General features: G+C 45.9%; 1 protein-coding gene across 1 annotated transcript; it reads left to right on the plus strand.

The window, feature by feature from the left end:
* The first annotated feature begins 44 nt into the window (after nucleotides 1-44).
* RXFP3 (relaxin family peptide receptor 3) lies at nucleotides 45-11,145 on the plus strand. Its single transcript, XM_085326303.1, has 2 exons — nucleotides 45-1,406; nucleotides 11,077-11,145. Exon 1 carries the CDS (start codon nucleotides 61-63, stop codon nucleotides 1,396-1,398), a length of 1,338 nt encoding a protein of 445 aa, XP_085182429.1. The 5' UTR covers nucleotides 45-60; the 3' UTR covers nucleotides 1,399-1,406; nucleotides 11,077-11,145.
* The last annotated feature ends 226 nt before the right edge of the window (nucleotides 11,146-11,371 follow it).

Here is an 11,371-nt window from a genome sequence, read left to right on the forward strand (position 1 = left end):
CGCGCCCCGTTGCGCGCCCCGCCGCGGGGCTTCGGGACCCGCCGCCCGCCCTGGCGCGGGATGGCGGAGCCCTGCGAGCCCGGCCCCTGCTCGCCGGCCGCCGGCGCCGAGGGGGTAGCGGACGGCGACGCCTGGGACATGTCGCTGAGCTTCCTGGAGGGTGCCCCGACGGGCAACCGGAGCAACGTGTCCTTCCTACAGCTCCTCAGGAACATCAACCTGGAGCGAGCCGACGGGATGCAGGGTGACAGCTCCGACGTGTTGCGGATCATCATCTCCCTGGTGTACTCCGTGGTGTGTGCCCTGGGGCTGGTGGGCAACCTGCTAGTGCTCTACCTGATGAAAAGCAAGCAAGGCTGGAGAAAGTCCTCCATCAACCTCTTTGTGACCAGCCTGGCAGTGACTGACTTCCAGTTTGTGCTGACCTTGCCCTTCTGGGCAGTGGAGAATGCACTGGACTTCAACTGGCTTTTCGGAAAGGCCATGTGCAAGATCGTCTCCTATGTGACAGCCATGAACATGTATGCCAGTGTCTTCTTCCTCACTGCCATGAGTGTGGCTCGCTACCGCTCTGTGGCTTCAGCCTTGAAGAACCAGCGTCGAGGTGATCCACTGGGYGGCTGCTGCTCTGCCAAGTGGCTTTGTGCACTCATCTGGGTGTCAGCTATCCTGGCTTCCCTGCCCCATGCCATTTTTTCCACCACTGCCACCGTCTTCGATGATGTACTCTGCCTTTTGAAGTTCCCTGAGGGCCGCAGCAGCAATGCCCAGTTCTGGCTGGGGCTGTACCACATCCAGAAGGTGCTGCTGGGTTTYGTGGTGCCACTGGCCATCATCAGCCTGTGCTACTTGCTCCTGGTGCGTTTCATCAGCGACAAGCATGTCGGCAGTTCCTGCAGCGGCCCCAGCACCAAGCGCCGTTCCAAGGTGACCAAGTCAGTGTCTATCGTGGTGTTGTCTTTCTTCTTGTGTTGGCTGCCCAACCAAGCGCTCACACTGTGGGGCGTCCTCATCAAACTCAATGTGGTGCATTTCAGCACTGAGTACTTCCTCTCCCAAGTGTACCTCTTCCCCATCAGTGTGTGCCTGGCGCACTCCAACAGCTGCCTCAACCCCATCCTCTACTGCCTCATGCGCCGGGAGTTTCGCAAGGCACTGAAGAGCCTCCTCTGGAGGATCACCTCACCTTCCCTCACCACCATGCGCCCTTTCACCGACACCACCAAGCCTGAGCAGGAGGAGCAGGCCTTGCATGCTTTGGTGCCTGTCCACCCCATCACTGCTTCCTCGCCCAGTGTGGCTGTCCAGCCCGAGCTGGCCTACTACCCGCCCGGGGTGGTGGTCTATAATGGCCGCTACGACATGCTGCCCACCGGCTCCTCTGAGCAGCGCTGCTGAGAGCAGCAGTGGGCACTGGCGGGGGGGGAGGGGAGAGAAGGACTGAGGGGGAGGGGGTCTGTGAAGGATGTGGCCCTGGGACATTGCATTCCTTGGAGGGACAAGTGGAGGGAGGGACATGGGTGAAGGAGGACTTCCGCATGGGAGATGCTCTTCAGGGATTGTGCCTGCTCTTGGAGGCTTGTTAATGGAAATTGTCCACTTGAAAGTGTCTAGAGAACAAGAAAAGGAGATGATTGTGGTGCCCAGGGAATAGGGATGTCTCTAGGAGATGATCTTGAGCACTTGCACCTGTCCTGGGGAAGAGGAATGGAGAGGGTAATGGGGCCCAAGTTGCTGGCTCCACGGAGGATGTGCAGGGCACCATGGGGAAGACTGGGAAGCCTCGGCTGTGCCCACCACCTGCACTCCAGCCTGGAGCTGCAGGCAGCGAGGGGCCAGCAGTCCCCCAGGGACCCCCCAGGGTGCACATGTGTTTTGTGGGGAGGGAGCTGGGTGCTTTCTTGCTGCTGAAGGGTGGCACAGCAAGCGGTGCCAGCCTGGCTGTAGCCACTGCTCCCTGGGCTCCAGCGAGGACAGGGTTGGGACCATGTCCCACTGCACACCTGCCCCCGTGGGAACAGCTGGGACAAACGGGTCCGAGTCTCCTGCTCACTCAGGTTTGGCTCCTTTCCCTTCTCTTAGGGCACTGGGAAAGTGCTGCCAGACTTTGGCAGAGCAAGAGAGGAGCAAGCACTGCTCCCCCCCCCATCTGCTTTTCCACCTTCCCTATCACCGCTGGCAGGATACGCAGCAAACCAGGGAGCCAAGGAGAAGCCCGAGGATGGGACTTTCAGCTGCGGGGAGAGGTGTTGCTTTGCCTGGGTTGGGAGRGGAAGGTGTGAGTCCCCCCAGCATCGTGGTCCCCAGCCTCCTCCCCAGCTGCAGAGGGGAAACCCACCACCCGAGCCGTGTGCAGCAAGGCAGGTGTCTCTCCRGGGCCCTGAAGCACCAGGGTTTCTTTTTGCTGTGCTTCAGACTAGTAATTCGCTCCAGGTAATCAGCACGATTGTAAATAAAGAGAGGGAGATGGAGGGTGGAGAAAGCAGGCACTTCAAATTATTTACTCCAGGATACTTCTGGGCTCAGCTAAAAGTGAGCCACGAAGGCCGATGTTCTGCAAGACTGCTTGTAAGGGGTCTGCATCGATACTTGCCAGAGTTTCGGTTACTGCATGCTCAAATCCTCAGGTGTGAGCAGCCTCAGAGCCTGCAGGTCACTGCTGTCACGCACGGGAGAAGGGCAGGGACAGGGGATTGTCCCGTTGACTGTCCCAAAGGAAAAAATGGGAAAATAATTTGGGGTTGGTCTGAAGTGAGCTTTTAAGGGCATGAAATAAAAGTGTCATTTCAAGCTGTGAAACTTCTTATGGCAAGGCTATGTATTTCTTTTTTCTTTTTAAGGTTTTTAAAAATTAAAACACTAATATTAATTATTAACATTAATTTTAAACTGAAAGGTCAAAAATACTTCCTTTAAAAGATGCAGAAACTGAACAGTTCTGGTTTTCCCACCAAAATGCAAGTTCATTAATACCTCAAAACTGCATAGGGGATGAATATATGAACACAGTATCTGTAACCTCTCTCTACTCTCCCCCTCCTTGCACCTGCAGCCAAATTCCAGCATTTGTCCAACTCTGCTAAAAACCGTCTCTGCAGAAGGCTGTTTTTCACCTCTAAATACTGATTCAAACTAAAATTGCTATTTCTGTCCAGTCAACGTTGCATTGCCATTAGTGGCAATTATGTTTTGCAGACTCCTTTAGGTTTACTGTACATCAATAATTCCCGTTGTAGAATTCAGGTTTGGGTTGGAAGCTGCTGGCTCTGCTGCTTGCAACGAGAAGCTGCTGTTTCTTTTTCAAGGCAGTGGAGACTTTTACTGCAACCTTGGGCGTTGCTACCTAGGAAGATGCTGTAGTATTGCAAGGTGGCTGGAGAAGAACCATGGAGGTGAGCTGGCAGCTGAAGGACTTACTTGTACAAATGCAGAGACTCTGAAAACCATTGTGTGAAGCTATATGCACAGAAGAACTTGGGGACCTAAGCACTGTGCCCCTCTAGGTTCCTAAATCCCGAGCAGCTGCTGATTGAGATCTGTAGGTACTTACAAGGGGGGTGGGGTGGGGGGCTCAGTAAAATTTCTTGTGCCTAGAAGTCTGCTCCTGAGCATGTCTGAATCTGTTTAAGTCTATGGCATCCGCCTTGTGTGCGTTTCCCTGTGATCCCTCTGGCAGGGCTGGCGGCAGGGCGAATCTCAGCTGAGGGAGCAGCCTTGCTCGCCGACACGTGCGCCCCGCTCTCAGGCCCTGCTGTTAGGAGGGGCTGTAAACTTAGTTAATCCCCCCCCCCATCTCCTTGCAGCCGTGTCTAGCTACTCTTCTGCTCTCCTGCCTTCAATGCATGTGCAGCCTGTGCTCTCTTCCCTTCCCTTTTCAAACACTACATTGGTGGTCTTCTGAGCTCTTGCTCACAATCCGGGAGACTAAACTCCCCCCCTTCCACATCCCTGGGGCATTACTGAATCTCTGGGCTGCCATGTGTTCCTAGACTGCAGACTGGTTCAGACTGTTTGGCTTGAAACTGTTTCATGCTGCATGAGTTGCTCACCTGGATCAGGAAGGGAAAGAAAACCCTTGAACATTATTTTGCAGCCTAGTGGTTAAGATGTGAGCCCCAGAGAGAAAGTGCCAGGATGTTTTTTCTTGTATAAGTAAATTGCTATAAAATGCAGCAACATAAATTGGATCCAGGTCTGGATTCTAGGTTTCCTGTTTCCAAGGACAATGATTAACCACCTGACAGTGTAACGGGACTGTAAAACACCGGACTTGTTATTGCTCCCAGCCCTGGTTCAGTTAATATTTCAGTACACCATGCAATGTGAGATTGCTTTCACAGCCTGAGAGCTTTCCAGCCCCATAAATCTAGCAGCCTAATGTGTCAAAGGATTTGCAAGGGATGCATCTGAGTCTTATATATTTGAGGAGAAAGCCCTAATGCTTGTGCTAACAGATAAATGACAGCTTCATGGTTGTTGTTATATGAGAGCAAGAGGCTGTGAACACCTATCTTCAGAACTCCGACAGACCTAAATTAAGGAGTGGCGATGGATCTTAAGACCAGATTCGTTTCTTAGTGTTTGCTTTTGACCATTAAAGTTTCTACTCAGCTTGCTGGATGCTTAATTCCTATCCTCAGATGCTTAAATGGTCTTGTGCATTTCATAAAAAGTTTCTGGGTATCTAAATCACAGCCTGATAGCATTGGTTAGCAAACTGCCTAAAGGATGTTTTCTGCAGTGTTCAGCGTAACAGAATACATGTCCTTTTGTGGACATCAATTTACACATAATTCTAAGTGAGCAACACAACACTATAAAACAGATGGTACTCAGAACAACCCATGGTTAGCTCAGAACACCAGCAACATACCACGACCAAAGCAAGCCCCGAATATCTGGTCACTAAAGATATAAAAACCTTACATATGGCAAATTACCCCAAAGAGCAGCAGAAAATCCTGCATGTATAGAGAGGGGCTGGAATCTGGACTTAGAGGACTCCTCTGCCTTAAGCCTCTGATCCACTAGATCTAGGTCGTGGATCTGCCCTTTGAAAGAGGCACAACCCATCCACAACCGGTCAAGTGCTGCTTTGTGCCTGACCTGCAGTTGAGGCTGCGCAGCTGGTCTGTGCGTGTCCAGCATCGCTCTGGCTGTGCGTGTGCAGGGATCATGCCTGTGTGGGGCTTTTATTTCATGTGTGCAGTGAGTCCCGGCTCTTGCCACGTGAAAACCGGGCCCCGTGTTGCAGAGGTGGTGGGACCGGCCTGTGCGTTGCGTGCCCTGGGGCTGTCTCCCTGCAGGTGCACACCTACCTGGCATCCGGCCAGAGCAGAGGGTCTTCCCAGCTCCAACTTTGAGGTTACACATAAGTAGCAACAAATCCTAGTGGGTATCAGGGCCATGGGGGCAGGAGTCCTAAGTAATTAATACAACACTCTCTAAAAATACTCCTGTCTCCTACAAATGTTCATGTTTTCATTTCTAACCATCACCTTTTCATGGATTGAAATAAACACCGCTGAAGGATTGAAAACAATATCGACAGTTCTTAAGGGATTTTCAGGATCTGGCCTGTTCTGCCAGAGATTCCTCTTGRGGTGCTGTTAGAGAGGTCCAAATTGTGAAGGAAGGACAGGAACCCAACGGTGCAGACTGACCTCTAGTGACAACCTGGAGGAACCTCTAAAGCCTTGATATTCTGACTAGGCACTAGCTTCACTTTGGGTGCTTAAGGACTTCTAAATATTTACCTCCAAATAACTAAGCAAACTCTTAATATGATAACAACCTCCAGTTACATCTCCAGATTATCCTTTGAAATATCTCTTCAATGGAAGAATTACGTGACTTTCTCCTTGAATTATTTTGGCACTCACTTTAACGGGAAAAGATCCAGTACCCTTCATCCCATTTCACTACTTTCTGCTTTATAATTTGATTAGTCAGTTGAGTCAGCCTGTACAGAAAACTCTGATCTAATGGGTGTCCATGACCTTGAACAGGGATATATATGGGTGCAGTTCAGTTCAAGGATGCTAGATTGAAAGCTTGGCTCTGCAGTTTTTGGTAAGAATTATTTCTCTTGTGCTTCAGAAGAGAATTCTTATTAGTCTGGTTGGAAGGGGCTATTGAAAATATCTTTTTGTCAYGATCATTCAGTTATAAGAGTCTCTTCCAATAACATTTCTCTGCAGCAGTCAGTGCAGTAGCTGTTGAGACAAGGTCTCCAGGAAAAGGCTGCACCATCAGTTAACTCATTTCTTTGCCAAAGTGGAGTTGTTAACATGCCATAAACATGTTCCCTAATTGCAAGGAGTTATTTTCCTTACAATAGGCTCTTTCTGATCCATACAAATTTTCACATCTTTGCAGGTTTCTCAGCCTATATTCACAAGCTGCTTCAGAGTAATTCCCCAAAACTTAACTATAAAATACAAACTCTTACAGGATGCCAGAGTAAATTGGGCAAAACACCAGCTGGAGATAGAAGCCATTTATTTAGTTGTGCAAGTTTTTTTGGAACCTAGTTTTTTAGGGGAGTGCTAACAGAAAGTTAAGGTGACCCACTGCAGGTTATTCACTGTGGGAAATAACAAAGTAGAGGCAGCTCACTCAAATAGCCTTTATACATCAGTTCCTAGTGACAATGACTGTTTCTGCATGAGAGCCTGTGTCATTCCTTGCACAGGCCCACTGAATGAATACATTTATTGCACAATGATCAAATTAGCTATTCAACACCGACTTCTAGTTTCACTGCTCAATGAACCTTTCCATGCTCTTGTTCCAAAATCACATCAAACCTGATGCTAGATAAAATTGGAATCTGGCAGAAAATGACTACTCTCTATATTTGCGAACGAGGCTCTAATCAGCTCAGATAAGAAATCTGAAAATAAAATACCTTCAATTTTCTTTTCAGGCTAAACCCTAAAGCTGAGAGAATTAAGTTGCTGACAATTTATAGGTACCAATAATTACCCCAGGGTTAACATGATGAGAAAATCGTGTCAGTCTAACCTGATAGCCTTCTATGAGGAGAAGACTGACTTGGTTGTTGGGAGGACAGCAGTAGATGTTGGTTATCTCAACTTTAGTAAGATTTTTGACACTGTCTCCCATAATATCCTCATTAATAAACTGATAAAGTAAGGGCTAGATAAGAGGGCAGTGAGGTAGATGATTGAAAATTGGCTGAACTGCTGGTCTCAGAGGGTTGTGATCAGCAGCACAAAGTCCAGCTGGAGGCCAGTGACCAGCCACGAGCCTCAGGGGTTGATCCTGGGGCCAGTACTGTTTAACATTGCCGTTAATGACTCGGATGCAGGGACAGAGTCCACCCTCAGCAAGTTTGCAGGTGATACAAAATTGGGAGTAGGTGTTAATATGCTAGAGGGTTGTGCTGCCATTCAGAAGGACTTCAGTACGGTGGAGAAATGGGCCAATGGTGGGCCAAATACCCGATGACAAGAGTAAAGAAGATAGAACCGCACTTCTCAGTGGTGCCCAGTGACATGATGGGAGACAATGGGCACAAACTGAAACATAGAAAACTTCATCTGAACATAAAAAACATTTTTTTACTGTAAGGGTGGCTGCAGACTGGATAGCGTTGCCCAGAGAGGTTGTGGCATCTCCATCCTTGGAGATATTCAGAAGCTGTCTGGACAGGGTCCTGGGCAGCCTGCTCTGAGCTGGGAAGTTGGACTAGATGATCTCCAGAAGTCCCTTCCAACTCTAACTATTCTGTGATTCTATGATGGCAGATAAAATGCTATGAATATGTCTTTATTCCAATACAACAGATTTGGCATATGTCTGCATTGTTTGACATTTATTCTGAAAAATCTCTAAAATTTTTTTCTCCTCAGATCATCTCCTATGAATACTTAAATTTCAAAACTGTTTTTATTTCTATTGAAACAATTCGGAGGGGCTCAGAGGAAATGCACTCTTCCTTTTGTCTCATAAGACATTCTTTACTAACCTCCAGTCCCTTACTTACAGGCAAATCCAGTGATTTATACAGGGGTAGAGAGCTACCAAAGAGTTCCTGAACAGAAGGGGACAAGCATCCCACAGCTCTCAGGACATACTTGCTGTATTGAATAATTGCTGAACCTGTACAGCTGATCATCAATAATGACAAGAAGAAGAAGAATCTAGTTTGAATTTCAGAATGGGGATTATATTTTTAGGGACAGAAAATAAGATATTGCATTTTGAGCACACAATATAGAATCATTCTAAGTCAAATATTACTAAAGGAAATCATAAACATAACTCAGAATCTCTCTCAGAGATAAATATAGTTTTAACAACTGTTTTACTGCAAAGTTTTGCAATGCTATGCCAGTTCAAGAGTATTTGGGATGTATTTTTAAAGCTCTAGCTATTGGGATCAAATGTTACATTAGAATCTCAGCACTTATCAAAGAAACAAGTACATCTTCAGCCCCTAAAATCTAAGGAATCTGGTAACTTGCAAATCATATTGCAAAGCAATATTTCTTGTATTTAAAAGTCTCAGACCTGAACACTGAAATGAAAAGCAAAGCATCTGGGATACGTCGGCACTTAAACGGCAATCTGCCAACCATGCAACTCCAGGCATCCAACTCCTTTAAAAAGAGACACCACTGCCACAACCTTCCGCTTTTTCTCATGCCACTACACAGATCTCGTGCTCTTGCTATTTTTTCCCTTTCCCACTCAGCACTAATGAACAGAGGGACCTGAGAACACAGGTGCTCAAGAAGTTGATGCTGCCTCCTCTCCTCACTACTGCTGCTCTTGCTTCCCAATGCACCTTACCTGTTAGGAACCAGAACAACAAAAATTCCTGTGCAGAACAAATAAGGGGCAGCTGCACCACAGGTTTGCATCTCAGCTTTAGCTGTGAKCCACTTTGCACGGTGGCCACGGCTGCCGAAGGCTTGCGGGCCAGAGGCCAGCAGGGTCAGACACTACATGTGTCCTCGGTGGACTCTGATGGCCACACATCCAGATAGCAGTGTCTCCATCGGCATCATGTAGCTGGGTTAGAGGTAGCAGCAAGGAAACTTGGATTTGTTGTTTAGATACAGAACTGAACTGTAACACAGCATTGTTATAAGGAAACTTCAAAGGAAGAAGTACTCAGTACTCAGGTTAGAAAGCCATGCAAGAAAAGGCAGCTACGAGGCTCTGGAGAAGTGCTATAATGTCATTGAACACTGGGGGGCAAACAAGCACCCTGCCTTTCRGAAGTATTTAACTGATCCTTGCTAACGCAGCAGCCCCAAACCCTCTCTCCCTTGGAGCGCAGTCATAGTCTTAAGTAACTCGCTCTTCAAAAAACTGCCCATTTTTTAGAAAAGCTAATAGATCTCTACTTAAAATTGACAGACAGGATGTGCTTTTCTCAGGCAGTCAGGCGTGGYGAGCACTGAACTGTTATTTTCCTTCTTCGCAAGTAGTTGCATGGAGCAAACACAAGGCAATACTCGGTTTGATGTCTCTGTATGACGTGAAGGCATTATCATTGCTACACACATAAAATATTAATACAGGGGGACTAATAAATTCATTTTCAAAAGGGAACTTAATAGAAATGCAATATACTTTGCGTAACTAAACAAGCAACGTATGAAACTGAGTACTCCGTAGAAGACACCAGAATTGAGAAGTTTTTCTGACAGTTCAGTCTTGACAAGTGGCCCCAAGTGTTTGCTGCTTAAACAAAGCAGCAGCAGCTAGGAAATGAGAAACAAATGCTGGAAACTTAAGAGGGAAATGGTTTATTCTATAGATCTATTTTTATAGCTTTATAACGACAAAAATTACTTGAAGAAATTTTACAGCAAATGCTTTCACCCTCTTCCTTCATGGAGCAACCCATCTACAGTTCAGAAATATCAAATTCTGTCACTGGCACATCTCTTAGTTACACCACTTTCTCTCTATCTTTTGACATGTTACAGGGACTCGTAATGACTTGCAGACACCAATGCTATAACCGAGAGGTCTGCCAAGGCAAGAGACATTTATGATTCATCTTGACTAATGTAGTTTTATCTTGAAGTGTCTCCCACAAGCCATTTGAGTTGCTAGTTTTCAAGGAAGTCAAAGAAACCTAATGAGATCACTGTGAGAGATAGAACGAAAATTGGAAAAAATAACTGTGGCATTACTAACACTGCAAGTACTTTAARCAAGAGAACATAAATTTCCTTGAATCTTTTACTTGTATGACCGGCCAGTTTGTTAAAGGGGAACAAATGATACACATTCCTAAGGAAAAAAAAGAAAGGATCAGGAAGACAAGACAGCTGACTTGTTCTCTGCTTTGTTTCCTTCAGCTGTTACTATCTATTTCTGTTGAAATGGGAGGGAGGGAACCTTGATTATCTCAAAATTCTCTTTTTTTCAACTAAATTTATTCATTTGCCTAAATGCACTACAGATTTTCTTACGTATAGGAAAGCAAAACTAGATAAGAAAGACCAGACTCAGTGATCTTTAGACACTTGCATCATCTTAATAAAAGCTGATAGAAGGTGTAATAACTGATCACACTGATAATTTGATCCAAAGTCTAAATTCATTCATTTAGTACAGAAAACACAGAACTTTTTAAAATTAGTAGAACCACAGTGCAGTTCCTCAAAGCCTGTAATATACCTCTAGTGCTATTAGAAATATTTACTTTCTTCCTTCTCAGGAATTTGTAACATTTTAAATAGCTTTCACTGGCATCTGAAATACACTTTTGGCCTCACAATTAGCATCATCATAATTCTTCTGTTTAAATCTTTTTAAACATAGTGCTTAGTTTTCTGGCTGCTTGCTACTTTGAGAAAGACTCATTAAGCTGAATATTATTTGGAAACAAATTTAGCTAGCTTTTATAGGGAGACTTCCAAAGAAAAATGAAATCAATTCTGTTCCTTATAGTATAGTGTGCAACTAATTTTAAAAGGAAAGATCATGAGAAATATGATAACTTCATCCCTTGAAACAGCCACCTCTGAACAGATTTCTAAACAGAACCATTGATAAATGATGCTCACATCTCCCTTCTCTTCACAGGTTCACACTTCTTGTTATGTTGCTACAGATCTACAGTCAGTCCACAGGTCTCCATCAATGCCAGCTTTCTCTGTGTGTAACGGAAGAGAGAGAGTGCAGACCATCCAGATTTTCATGCTTTGATGGCATTAAACCTTAAAGTATTGACAAAGAGATAGGTGAACRTTTCAAGGTTCCTTTCCATGGCCTCACACTGGCATCAGAGCTATCCTACAGTTATTATCCTCTTAGTTATCCTACAGTTCCCTTTAAAATTCCTCCTCTCGTGAGATCTGCTGAGTTAAGGTGAATTTGT

Source organism: Rhea americana, unplaced genomic scaffold, assembly GCF_003343005.1.
Source record: "Rhea americana isolate MKP2758 unplaced genomic scaffold, rheAme1 scaffold_13, whole genome shotgun sequence".
In the NCBI taxonomy this organism is placed as follows: domain Eukaryota; kingdom Metazoa; phylum Chordata; class Aves; order Rheiformes; family Rheidae; genus Rhea; species Rhea americana.